The 14,923-nt window shown below is 32.2% G+C and overlaps 1 protein-coding gene across 3 annotated transcripts in view; it reads right to left on the reverse strand.

Moving 5' to 3' along the window:
• LOC114325539 (pantothenate kinase 3) overlaps nucleotides 1-14,923 on the reverse strand; it is a 187,916-nt gene that overhangs the window by 110,317 nt on the left and 62,676 nt on the right. For all 3 annotated transcript variants that reach the window (XM_028273611.2, XM_028273612.2, XM_028273610.2), the window contains exon 2: nucleotides 13,069-13,210. In XM_028273611.2, the coding sequence (XP_028129412.1) occupies nucleotides 13,069-13,192 (124 nt within the window). In that variant the 5' untranslated portion in view covers nucleotides 13,193-13,210. The remainder of the gene's footprint in view (nucleotides 1-13,068; nucleotides 13,211-14,923) is intronic.

The raw sequence follows: 14,923 nt of genomic DNA on the forward strand, positions 1-14,923 counted from the left end.
ACTTAAACTTTCAAATGCTGTCAGCAGAATTGCTATTTTATTTTTTAATCAAACGTTATTCGCGTTCAAAAATTGCAATTTCTCGATTTTTTGAAAGTTCCACCGCGTTTATCTCGAAAACTATGCATCCTACGAAAAAACTTGTAAGAATATTTTTTCCTTAGAGTTACCCAAGAAATACAAAAAAATGTTTTATTTTGCGAAAAATCGATTTTATGTAATTCTTCAAGTTCTTTGTTTATAACAATCTTATCGACATCCGGATCAAATGTTACCCAAAAAATTCGTGTTCTACGGGTCAAAATACATAAAAAAAAACTTGGGTAAGTCCATCTAAATAAAGGAGCCCGTAGCACCCCTCCTGGCCACAGCACTAATTTGTTTATAAGCCAAAAAATTGTTTATAACTTTAAAACATTGCTGAAGCTGCTTAAATAATCCGATTTCAATTCTGTAAAGTGCATTAGATAGGTGGAGTACTTCTTTATATGTAAAAAAATTGACAAATCTTTGTATGTTCTAGTTTTTGTTGTGCAAGATTTTTAAAAATTTTAATCTTTTAAAAAAGTTTAGATTCCAAAATTATTATGCAAAATCTAGTAAGTCAATTTTAATGAAATTTGGTGTACAGTTTTAGCACATTACAAAAATTTTCTAAGCGAATTAGGAAGATTCCCGGTGTAACCTAAGTGATGGAAAATCATTGAATAAGGACATGCTTGTTTTGTCCCCTTATTTTATATTTATTGCTATTTATTTTGAAGCAAGGGTGATAAATTAAGACATTTTTAACCAATCGCATCTGATGGAAAATTTAATTATCTTTGTTTTGTTCCTGTAGGACTTTGTTCTAAAATGAATAGTTTTTAAGTTATAAGCAAAAAAGGTAGAAAAAAAACGAAATTTTTTGAAATTTTTAAATATTTTATTTTTTTTATTAATGTTCCGGGCATATTTAAGAAGGAGCATAAATCAATTATTATTAACGAAGTTATCACCTAACTTTATCCGCAAAAATCTGAATGCCACCTCTCACATCCACCTAAAAACAGATCCTTAGTGTCTATTAGTATTAGTAGGGTAAAAGTTAATGTGTGTGCAATTTTTCTTTTTTTTTTTCTTTATTAGTAGTGACTAAACTACTGATAGCCTTATAAACAAGTGAATTTATAGCCAACCCTAATTAAGATTTTTCGATGACTCAATATCTTACGTCGTTATAAGTTGTAGGTAATTAAAGTGTCTGGGATTTTTGACCAGCAGTGTATATTGATATTTTTTCCAGAACATTCTAGGAAACTTTTTTAACTTTTCAAACTTTCATTACCTCCTGACAAATATACGTTCCAACTTTAAAAGTAATAATGACTACCTACCTTTAAAGGATTTGAATTGCATTTATCGTGATATATATACGTGACATATCACGTCAAGAAAACTGGGTATTTTGTTGTGTTTTGTAAAAAAATCTATCAATAGTGGCTCGCAAATGGTTTTTTGATATTTTTTGTTATTTATTGCTTCCGGTCAGATAAACACAGGTGAAAAACTAAATACTCAAATAATAACTTTACAATAAAAATCAACGAGCATTGTTCCTTTATTAGACCAGTCTAGCTGTGAAAAAATCATTGATGTCACGTAAAAATCTTACATGTACAGTTACGACCATTGAATAGTTTACAGGCTTACGTATCTAGGAGCCAATTTATTAAACGTTTACCTCGTTTAAACTCACCTTTTACGTCAAAGTGGCTTTAACAGTGGTGTATCTACAATAATAGGTTGCTTAAAATTAAAAAATCAAAATAATATAAATATAGTTTACAAAACTTAACAACATGGATAGTATAGAAAGAACTTTTTTTAGTCTTAATAGGTAACGAAAATAGGGAAGTATGGTTTTAAAATATCCATTTTATTTTGACTCTATTTCATAATATAAGTATAATAATTTGTGTAATGCTTCTACGTGCAGTGCAAATACTGCCCGGAATTGCTGTCTCTTCGTTAGCTTTTTGAGCTCTGACAAAAGGAGATTCTCTCAAATAATCTACTAACAACTCATCCTGTTGATCTGTGGAGATCTTCTGCCGTCTTGAACCGCCCAACCTTGCCCATAGAGTGATAATTATCCCATCTTTCTTTGATTTTCCGATGGATTTACCAATGGCTCACGTACAAATATGCAGCAACTTTCCTTCGTGAACAACATTCTTCGAGTTTGGCAATTGCTCTTGCTTTTTGCATATCACTCAAATGCATTCTAACCATTTTGGAGGAGTTTGATATCGTTTTATTTTATTTTATTTTATTTTTCAACACTAGCGAAATTTTTGACAAGCATTGACTTTGCAATTTTTTGACTTTGATATTTATCAAATCCGTACGACACTGCAATTGTAGAGTATTATATGGTATTACAATATAAAAATTAGGTGTAAACTATTCAGTGATCGTAACTGTACATATAATACATTCTACATACATATAGTTCGTCCGCTATAACTTTTCCCATGCGGTACGATTCATTTTCAATCAAATTAAGTCAAAACATAAATTGAAACGAACGTCGATGTGTATATACATTTTGTATACTGTATGTATACTTTATACTACACACATCGGCGTACGTTTCACTTTCTGTTTTGACTTAATTTGATTGAAAATGAATCGTACCGCATGGGAAAAGTTACAGCGGACGGACTATATATTTGAAAGTTTTGAAAGGCATATGAGGGGTAGCTTTTGAAGAATCCCTGAAGATGTACAGCTGATTTTGCTTTGTTTTTTTTAGGACGGATTGCTCAATTGGAAAGTATCTTTATCATGTATCATAATGAAGCTCATTATGATACAGGCAGTAAAATCATAATTTATATATTAAAATATCTTCTTCTTCTTCTTCCTTTTTGTATGTAAGCTTTAAAGCCTGTTTCTTCTTCAATATTAGCCTCCTAAATTGTTTAAATTACCGCACCATCTTTTTCTTGCTCTGCCAATACTTCTTCGTCCATTTGGTGACTTATTGCGTGCTATTCGTAGTATCCTATCCTCTGCAATTCTACTAATGTGTTCGTTCCACTCCTGTTTCCGTTTTGTCACCCATCCATTTATGTCTTCTACATTGCATGATCTTCTTATGTTTTCGCTTCTCTCCCTATCCAACAGACTTTTCCCTGATATTCGTCGAAGTATTTTCATCTCTGTTGTTTCTAGTAGTCGTCTCGTTTTAGATGTGCCAGGTCTTGTCTCCGCCGTGTATGTCAATATAGGTCTAATTGCTGCTTTATAGATTCTTGTTTTTGTGTCTTGTCTTAGGTGTTTGTTCTTCCAGATTATGTCATTAAGAGATCCCGCCACTTTACTTGCTTTTAAGCATGAGAGATTATATTAAAGAAATTATATTAAAGTATGAAAGTAGAAAAAAGATCAAACACTTCAATAAAATAACTTTTTAAAATACGTCCACCGGGATAATAGCCATTTACTAACTATTACAGTGACAGTACGTATCAATGATTACACAACGACGTACGTTTCACTTAATGTTTTGATTTAACTTGTTTGAAAATGAATCATGACGCTTGGGCAAAGATAAAATGGAACAAGTATAGCAGATATATTGATTGTTATCATAACAAATTACTAAATTCTAGTTGACAACCTCAGTCACAACTTAAAAATGAATATTTCCATAATATGGAATTATGGAGTTCGTAATTGGTATGAAATTAAATACCAATAAACGCATATGGTTAATTTCAGATTAGAAAAATATGGTAAATTGTCTACAAATACTAATAATTATGTTCGCTATACCTGTTATCTTAATTATATAATTTACCTCATAGTTAAAAACGACGTTTTTATAGGACATATACGTATTTCTGTTTCACGATAACACTGGAATTGGATTTTCATAAAAACAATTAATTAGTTTTTTGTTTTATTTTTTAATAGAAATGATTGATGGTTTACAACGTATGCTGCACCAATTTAATCTAACCGTCAGAAAATTTACGATTTTAAATTCCCCACAAGGAACGAAATGGTTATAACAGCAAATCTATCAAGATGTAAATTAGAGCTGCAGGATCAGATAATAGAGCAAGCGATTCAGTTTAAATATCTTGGACACACTAGCCACGGAAAGAAGACACAGTAGTGGAAGATCAAATGAAGCGATGAATGAAACAATAATATGGAGAAATAAAAATATCTGGAAAGATATGAACGGCAGAATTGACAAAACATGATCATACCAATAATACGCGACAGAAACATGACAAAATAATTTTTTTCCCAAAAGCATTGTTTTAAATTGAATGCATTAAAAACTCAGGCTATTATTTTCGGAAAATCAGCTCATAGGAAAATATTTTTGGAAAATTACTCACATAAATTATCTTTGGTGATGATAGTTTAGTTTTTAGTAAAAAGATTAAGAGCCTTGGTGTGTGGTTAGATGAAGATTTAAGATTTACGAATCACGTCAGTCTGTGTTTACAAAGAGCATACGCGGTACTGAAACTGTTATATCAAAGCCGTAGTATATTAAATAGAGCTACCAAATCTTTGTTGTGTAATGCTCTAATTTTATCAAAACTTAATTACTTCGATGTATTTTATCACGCATGTCTCACATAATTCGATTCCTGGAGAATCCAGAAGTTGCAAAATTGTTGTCTCTGTCTGCGTTTACTTTTCGGAATCAAAAAATATCAAAGTATAAGTAGTACCTTTACTACACTCAAATGATTAAATATGAAAAATCGACGAAAACTACATTCTTTATGCTTTTATCATAAAGTCACTAGGGATAGAATGCCTCCATATTTGTATGTCAGAATAACTTGTAGGACTGACGTGCATAATCTTAATCTTCGGCATAAAAATGCTCTCACCTTACCAAGCCCATTCAATGCATTTCTTTAGGCATTCATTTTCTTTTTCAATTATTGGCTACTATTACGATTTGTGTGACAGCTTCCTAATCATGTTCAGGACAATGTTTAAAAGAAAAATGTTTGAGCTTTTTTTTTACTGAACAAGGTAAGGGTAGGTAAGGGTCTTTTAATGCGGCCGATATTATAGTGGTAGTTACATTGTTGTCAAATCTTCCGTTTTTCTGGAAATCTAATGAACATTCTTATTTCAAAAGGAAGCAAGGTATTTTTTTTGCGTTTTGAAGTCCATAAGAAATACTGATTATTTTTCATGTTATATTCCCTATAGCTAAATGCCACAATTTGGTAGTTATTGCTACATTTATTAAAAACACAAAAATTTAAACAAAATATAAAAATCAATTTTTTTCGGCCCGAGTAGACATTATTTTAGGTTCTTTGGATCATTTGAAACAAAAAAAGGTCTTTTGTAATTTTCCTGTAAGTTAATCTTTTCTGAGTTACAAACAATTTAAAACTGAAAAAAATCTAAAAATGACCATTTTCAAGGTTCAAAAAAACAAGTAAAAAATATTATTTTTGAAACTGCGAAGTGCCTAAATGCAAGTTCATACCTTGTTTTATCAGTTACCTATAAGTTATTGGTCTTATTTCATTTTAAAACATTGTTTTTTAGTTGTTAATGAAACCCGTTCGCCCGTCCTCTCATATGCGCTTCATTAACAATTAAAAAAAAACAATGTTTTCAAATAAAACGTGCCAAAAATTCTTATAGGGAGCTGATAGAAGAAAGTTTGAGCTTGAATTTAGGTACTTCGTAATTTCAAAACTTATTTTTTTTCTTGTGTTTTTGAACCTTGAAAATCGCTATTTTTCGATTTTTTTCAGTTTTAAATTGTTTATAACTCGGAAACGATTAATTTTACAAGAAAATTAGAAAAGACCTTTTTTGTTCCCAATGATCCAAAGAACGAGCGAAACGAAAATGATGTCTTCCCGAGCCGAAAAAATTGATTTTTATAATTTGTTTAAAATTTTTTTTAACAAATGTAGCAAAAACTCCGAAATTATGCCATTTAGATATAGGGAATATAACATAAAAAATAATCAGTACATATTTCTTATGGACTTCAAAACGCAAAAAATATACAGGGTGTTCCACTTGAAATAAGAAAGTTCATTAGATTTCCAGAAAAACGGAAGATTTGACAACAATGTAACTACCACTATAATATCGGCCGCATTAAAAGACCCTTACCCACCAAAATCCGTAAAAATCGTTCCAGTGGTTTCCGAGAAATTACCGTGTTTCCATACTTTATCGCTACCCTGTATACGAACATACTAATTGCCATTTATAGGAACTATTAAGTTATTATGAACTATATATATTTACGTTGATTATTGACAGCTGTAAGTACTTTACATTATAATATATACATTTCTTATAAATTTTTATTTAAGTTGGACTATGCATCGCAACATATGGGGTTAGGTGGAAGAACAGGTGTATGTTGCTGTCTCTTGACAGCAATATGCAAACCGAATCTCGCCCTACAAATATATTATAAACCCTTATTTTATAATTTGTAAATATTAATAAAGACATTTATTATTATTATTGTTTAAACATGACCTCACATAAAGAGGACAACAATAATGCTAGAAACGGTAGATATGAAAACCCTTAAAAAAATCGTTGATAAGACACTATGGAAGAGAGCTAGAGGTACAGATATATGACGAAGATGAAAGGTGGAGAACTTCAAGAACTGGGTAAGATAATTATAGTCTAGGCGCCAAATAGAGGTCACCATGTCATTTTCAATTCTGATGGACAAACTCAACGGTTGCTTATGGATTTTGGCCTGCTGATTAAGAATTTCGAGGGGGGATTTCGATCCGAGTGGTCAAAAAATAACATTTAATTGTTTATAAATTTTTTATAAGGCTTTAGCTCATAAACTAAAAGAGATAAAAAAATGTTTCAAATAAAATTTGTTCCCTAATAAAAAACGAGGAAACAAACGTTTACTAAACTTAAATCCGACAATTAGAACTCAAGATATTGTAAAAATTAGTGCACAATGCACAATGCAAATTGCAAAATAAGTATTTTTCGAAGCTTTACCGATTGCAACTCGGCTTCTACGCATGCAAATGAGCCTTATAAAAGGTGTCCTTTTAAAGCTTAATTAAGAGGCTTCCAAACAAAGTTTGTTAAATTATTTGATCTTCATTTGTTTTAAAGTTATACCCGTTTGAAGTTATAATTTTCTTAAAAAAACTGTACATTAATTTGTTTATAAAGGTTTCAAGCAAACTTGAGCTATAAACATTTATACTTTAATTAACAATAATGATAAAAGAACTCAAAAGGAACAATTTGAGCTTACGAAAATGTTCGTAAGTTTATTTTTGGCTAAGATGTCGATATTTTAATGGCGCGCTATGAGGCGCAAGATTGGCTCATAGTCTTGTAAGTATGTATTCTTCGACGCTTTATCGATCGTAACTCGGCATCTACGCATGAAAATGAGCCAATATGTGATATCCATATAAAAATGAATCGAGTTCTTTTGCAGCATCATCATTGCATATAAAACGAGCATTTATGGTGTGGCGGCATACACACAACTGACGGGCCTTGATGATGCTGCAAAAGAACTAGATCCACTTTATATGGATATCACATAGATAATTAGACTCTGAAGCCTCAAAAAGTTTTAGTTTTACTGCCTACAAGAACAGACTTAGTACCACCATGTAACTGTTAAAATTTCGCTAAGAACTTATGCAGATGTAAAAAAGCTGATATTTCCTGTATATCTCTATGCAGATTTGCAGATGCATGAAAAAAAATGTTTGTAAAAATAGTATTAATAAATAATATCAACTTACTTTTTAGTTATACTTCTGAAATATTAGTTTTTAATGTTTTTTTCTCATTTAGTGCAAAAAATAGAAGACAATGTAAATAGAATGAAAGGTGATACTAGGTACAGTTTGATGATTTAATTATAAGAATTATATGATAAAATTTTATTAGGATCTTCAAAAATGAAAAATGAAGATAACGTATGTATACATAGAAATTATAATTTGCATCGAGAAGTTAGCGCGTGAACCTTTACGCGGTGAGTCGATCTTGTGCTTCATAGCGCGCGCCATTAAAATATCGACATCTTGGCCAAAAATAAACTTATGAACATTTTCATAACCTCAAATTGTTCCTTTTGAGTTTTTCTATCATTATTGTTCATTAAAGTATAAATGTTTATAGCTCAAATTTGCTTGAAACCCTTATAAACAAACGAATGTACAATATTTTTAAGAAAATTGTAACTTCAAACGGGTATAACTTTAAAACAAATGAAGATCAAGTAATTTAACAAACTTTGTTTGAAAGCCTGTTAATTAAGATTTAAAACTACACCTTCTAAGACTTATTTGCATGCGTAGAAGCCGAGTTACGATCGATAAAGCTTCGAAAAATACTTATTTTGCAATTTGCAATTTGCATTGTGCACTAATTTTACAATATCTTGAGTTCTAATTGTTAGATTTAAAAGACTAAGTTTTCACTCTAATGGCATATAACATATCCCACCAGAATGAAAACAATGGGAACCTTCTCTGGTTACACCTCCGAGGCTTCTACAATTTGCAAGCCATACGGATGCTGAGACTAAGGAAGATGAGGGAATTCTACAATTTACAATTCACGTCACATCTGCTCAGCGCGGTAAAGTTCCAACGAGACTGGTTCCCTTCATACTCCACACAGAGTAAATGTAAATCAAAAATGAATAACCATTTTCAATTTCGTTGCAAAACGAAAATACAGCCGAACCATATTCCAGTCCAATCAGAGAGTGCTGCAAGCACCTCTACCGGTTTCGAAACTTATTAGTCTCTCATCGGGAGGCACATATGCTGCTCTCCCTGATCCAACCAAAACAAACCCCAGCGTGCAGTCCCGAATTGCAACGAACGAAATGGCATAGATGCCCTAGCGGCAACTGCTAGCAAAAGACTAAGTTTTCACTCTAATGGCATATAACATATCCCACCAGAATGAAAACAATGGGAACCTTCTCTGGTTACACCTCCGAGGCTTCTACAATTTGCAAGCCATACGGATGCTGAGACTAAGGAAGATGAGGGAATTCTACAATTTACAATTCACGTCACATCTGCTCAGCGCGGTAAAGTTCCAACGAGACTGGTTCCCTTCATACTCCACACAGAGTAAATGTAAATCAAAAATGAATAACCATTTTCAATTTCGTTGCAAAACGAAAATACAGCCGAACCATATTCCAGTCCAATCAGAGAGTGCTGCAAGCACCTCTACCGGTTTCGAAACTTATTAGTCTCTCATCAGGAGGCACATATGCTGCTCTCCCTGATCCAACCAAAACAAACCCCAGCGTGCAGTCCCGAATTGCAACGAACGAAATGGCATAGATGCCCTAGCGGCAACTGCTAGCAAAAGACTAAGTTTTCACTCTAATGGCATATAACATATCCCACCAGAATGAAAACAATGGGAACCTTCTCTGGTTACACCTCCGAGGCTTCTACAATTTGCAAGCCATACGGATGCTGAGACTAAGGAAGATGAGGGAATTCTACAATTTACAATATGTAAATCATATATGTTTCATCATATGTGCCTCCTGATGAGAGACTAATAAGTTTCGAAACCGGTAGAGGTGCTTGCAGCACTCTCTGATTGGACTGGAATATGGTTCGGCTGTATTTTCGTTTTGCAACGAAATTGAAAATGGTTATTCATTTTTGATTTACATTTACTCTGTGTGGAGTATGAAGGGAACCAGTCTCGTTGGAACTTTACCGCGCTGAGCAGATGTGACGTGAATTGTAAATTGTAGAATTCCCTCATCTTCCTTAGTCTCAGCATCCGTATGGCTTGCAAATTGTAGAAGCCTCGGAGGTGTAACCAGAGAAGGTTCCCATTGTTTTCATTCTGGTGGGATATGTTATATGCCATTAGAGTGAAAACTTAGTCTTTTGCTAGCAGTTGCCGCTAGGGCATCTATGCCATTTCGTTCGTTGCAATTCGGGACTGCACGCTGGGGTTTGTTTTGGTTGGATCAGGGAGAGCAGCATATGTGCCTCCTGATGAGAGACTAATAAGTTTCGAAACCGGTAGAGGTGCTTGCAGCACTCTCTGATTGGACTGGAATATGGTTCGGCTGTATTTTCGTTTTGCAACGAAATTGAAAATGGTTATTCATTTTTGATTTACATTTACTCTGTGTGGAGTATGAAGGGAACCAGTCTCGTTGGAACTTTACCGCGCTGAGCAGATGTGACGTGAATTGTAAATTGTAGAATTCCCTCATCTTCCTTAGTCTCAGCATCCGTATGGCTTGCAAATTGTAGAAGCCTCGGAGGTGTAACCAGAGAAGGTTCCCATTGTTTTCATTCTGGTGGGATATGTTATATGCCATTAGAGTGAAAACTTAGTCTTTTGCTAGCAGTTGCCGCTAGGGCATCTATGCCATTTCGTTCGTTGCAATTCGGGACTGCACGCTGGGGTTTGTTTTGGTTGGATCAGGGAGAGCAGCATATGTGCCTCCTGATGAGAGACTAATAAGTTTCGAAACCGGTAGAGGTGCTTGCAGCACTCTCTGATTGGACTGGAATATGGTTCGGCTGTATTTTCGTTTTGCAACGAAATTGAAAATGGTTATTCATTTTTGTTAGATTTAAGTTTAGTAAACGGTTTTTTCTTCGTTTTTTATTAAGGAACAAATTTTATTTGAAACATTTTTTTTTATCTCTTTTAGTTTATAAGCCAGAGCCTTATAAACAATTTATAAACAATTAAATTGTTTATAACAATTTTTTGACCAGTCGGATCGAAATCCCCCTCGAAATTCGTAATCAGCAGCCAAAAATCCATAAGAAACCGTTGAGTTTGTCCATCAGAATTGAATATGACACGGTGACCCCTCTGGCGCCTAGACTATTATTACACTTTTTTAAAACAATTTTTTATAATACTTACCACGTTTAGTGAATATGAAATATGAAATATTTATGTGCTATACAATTAAAGTAAACTAAAAAAAATAATGAACACCATGATTTGAACCGGGGACCTCTCGATCTGCAGTCGAATGCTCTTATCACTGAGTGATATTCGCTCGTAACTAAATTATTTTACAACTAGACCAGGGCGGATCTGTGAAAAAACGTCTATTTTTGGATGTGCGAGGTGGCATTCGGATTTTTGCAGATAAAGTTAGGTGACAGCTTCAATAATAATAACTGACTTATGCTCCTTCTCAAACATGCCCGGAACGTTAATAAAAAAATTAAAATATGTAAAAATTTCGAAAAACATCGATTTTTTTCTACTTTTATTGCTTATAACTTTAAAACGATTCATTTTGGAACAATGTCGTACAGAAATAAAAGAAGGATAATTGAATTTTGTATCATATATGTCCGGTTAAAAATGTCGTAAATTATTAACCTTTCTGCAAAATAACAATAAATACAAAATAAGGGAGCAAAATGAGCCTGTTTTATCAATGTTTTTCAACCACTTTGGTTGCACTTATAACCTTCATAGAAAATTCTTACAACATACTTAAATCGTCCGACAAATTTCATTAAAATCGACTTAATAGATTTTGCATAATAATTTTGCAATCTAAATTTTTTTAAAAAGTTAAAATTTTTTAAAAACTTTCTGAACAAAAAGTAGACCATTTAGAAGCTTGCTAATTTTTTTACATATAAAGAGGCGCTCTACCTATCTAATACACTTTACAGAACTAAAATTGGATTATTTAAGCGGCCTCACCACTGTTTTAAAGTTATAAACATTTTTTGGCTTAAAAAAAATACAGTGAGGACGTTTGAGTCGGAATAAATTCATTTTTCAGTTATTTATCAAATAAACATTTTTTTCTGTTTTAGGACAACAGTAAAATGTATTTCAAATTAAATAAATTATACAGTTCCTTCTTTTTGTCTCAATTAATTTAAAAAAATTTTTTGGGCACCCTGGATGGATGTCCTCACTAGTGTGATATATATATATATATGCCAAAAAATTATAATTTAAATATAAAAAGTCGACCTGTTTCGGGATTTATCTCCAGAGTTGCCCATTCCCGAGAAAATGAATTTATTCCAACTCAAACGTCTTCACTATATTTGTTTATAAGCCAAAAAATTGTTTATAACTTTAAAACAGTGCTGAAGCCGCTTAAATAATCCGATTTTAATTCTGTAAAGTGTATTAGATAGGTAGAGCGCCTCTTGATATGTAAAAAAAAATTAGCAAACTTCTAAACGGTCTACTTTTTGTTCAGAAAATTTTTAAAAAATTTTAACTTTTTAAAAAAAATTTAGATTGCAAAATTATTATCCAAAATCTATTATATCGATTTTAATGAAATTTGGTGGACAGATTAAGTATGTTATAAGAATTTTCTAAGCAAATTACGAAGGTTCTAAGTGCAACCGAAGTGGTTGAAAAACATTGAATAAAAACAGGCTTATTTTGCCCCCTTATTTTGTATTTATTGCTATTTTGCAGACAGGGTAATAATTTAAGACATTTTAAACCATCGTATATCATACAAAATTCAATTACCTTTATTTTATTTCTGCACGACTTTGTTCCAAAATGAATCGTTTTAAAGTTATAAGCAATAAAAGTAGAAAAAAATCGATGTTCTTCGAAATTTTTAAATATTTTAATTTTATTAATGTTCCGGGCATATTTGAGAAGAAGCATGAGTCAATTATAATTACTGAAGTTGTCACCTAATTTTATCTGCAAAAATCCGAATGCCACCTCTCACATCCACCTCAAAACATATCAGCCCTGGTCTAAACGGGATCTAAATGTTATTGAATCATTTGAATTTAAAATTTCTTAAAATTCAAAATGAAAGTCAATGCATTCATGTAAAAGCTATTGAATATTACATTATTATCGAGTTCTGAGCTATTCTTAAAATTTCAGATGTGTAGCTAGTCGAAAAGTATGCTTAAAATGTATTACAAGATTTCCCGGAGATCGTGACAAAGAACAAGTGAAGTATATCAAAAGAATAATAGTGCAATGAAAACGAGTTAGTAGAAAAGTGAATGAAAGCCTACTTACACAAATTGTGGACTGTATGGGCTTCATCGACACCGTTAACTTCCATTGGTGGATCCGTGTTTTTCTTAGACATCCTAGCTGCCATTACGTCTCTTAAACAACCTTTACAACTGTGTGGCGCCATTGAAAAATGTCGAAAGAACTGTAACAAAAAGAACATTGTCAGCTACAAAGACTTTTGATTACTACTAAGATATTTTCAACTAAACAACGTATAGTAGATATATCAAAATGGCCTAGGGGACAAAGTAATCAAAGTATCATTAAATGGTAATTTGACAATTTATTTGGAAAATATTAAAATTCAACAAATCTGGACGCTGCATATTGATAAACTGTTAATAACGCAACTTCCGGTCGTTTTATACAGAGGGTTTAAAAAATTGAAAAAAATAATAAAAAAAAATCTCAACTTAAATTTCAAAATAAAGTTGTAGGCTCTTGTTAGTAGAGTGCATGCCCACCTCTGTTATTAATGACAACTCTACATCGATCTGGCATATTTCTTAACAAATTTTCAATATCGTCTTCCTCAATTTGTTGCATTGCTCTTGCATACAGTTTAACAGCTGTTTCCTTGCCTGGAACACTAACCCTTGCTGATATACACGTCTTTTTAGCATACCCCATAAACGTGCTCGATGAGATTCAAGTCAGGGGATTGAGCAGGCTAGTGAAATACCTGAGTATTGTTCTGCTCTAAAAAACTTCTCACGATTCTTGCAACATGCGGACGTGCATTGTCGTGCATCACCACAAAATTTTGGGCGGAGGTAAATTCCTCACCAACCAGTAAAAACATATAATCCGACAGGTATTTTCCTCACCAAATTTAAGGGTTCCTATTAATCCGGTAGGTATTTTCCTCATCAACTCACTCAGGTAATAAAATAAAAATATAGATTTAATTTAGGAATGTATATGATGAAAGCATCCGAAATCCGAATACAAGACATTAATTTCCTTACATTATCATAATAGTTTATAATATAGATAATATTATGCAAGACGTATACATTATTATTTAATATTTACTATAATAAGACAGACACTTTACAAAATCCATTCTAGTCATTTGATTAGACTGGTATCTTAATAATAAATTTTCTACATTTTTCAATTCCAGTTTAGCTTGTTTATCTTTGATATGTTTTGCAATATGCAAACTTTAAATTTTAACATACGTATCTACCTGAAATTCTTTAATTTTTTCAAAGAAAATATAATATATGGATGGATGCGTATTACAAAACGATAAATTAAAATGCGAATGAAAAGATTCGCAAGCATTCGTAATACGAATAACACAAGAATTTGCCTCTGTCCACAAATATGGGAAGAATATGGCAGTTTCGTCTATATAAGTTTCAACTAAATAATCAACATATTATCTATCTAAAATTTCATTTTCTGGTTTGCATGACATTAAATCAAACACAAAACAAGCTGATACGTCTTCTGGTTTTATATGTAAGGCCAAAAGTATGTTTGAGCCACTTGCCTCCTACAGAATAATTTTTATAGTCTGATTCAGGAAACTTAAACATTTCTATACCAAGCTTGGTGTAGGTGAAATTTACAACATGTATTTCAGTGTTCGGACACATTTCAATGAATGCATTATGTATAGCCTTTTCAAAACCTTCAAAAATGTTACTAGCATTAAACTCAATTTTGAGAGCTTTAAAAATTTCTGATTTTAACATATAAAAAATATTGTAAATTTCTGTTTTTTTTTGTTTGGCAGTAAACAGTATAATACAGAAATATAATGCCCATTAATTAGCCCATGAATAGTGAATAATTGCAAATAATATGTGGTACAGTAAGAAAATGTGCCATCCATATAATAAAA

The sequence above is a fragment of the Diabrotica virgifera genome, chromosome 1, assembly GCF_917563875.1.
Source record: "Diabrotica virgifera virgifera chromosome 1, PGI_DIABVI_V3a".
Lineage (NCBI taxonomy): Eukaryota > Metazoa > Arthropoda > Insecta > Coleoptera > Chrysomelidae > Diabrotica > Diabrotica virgifera.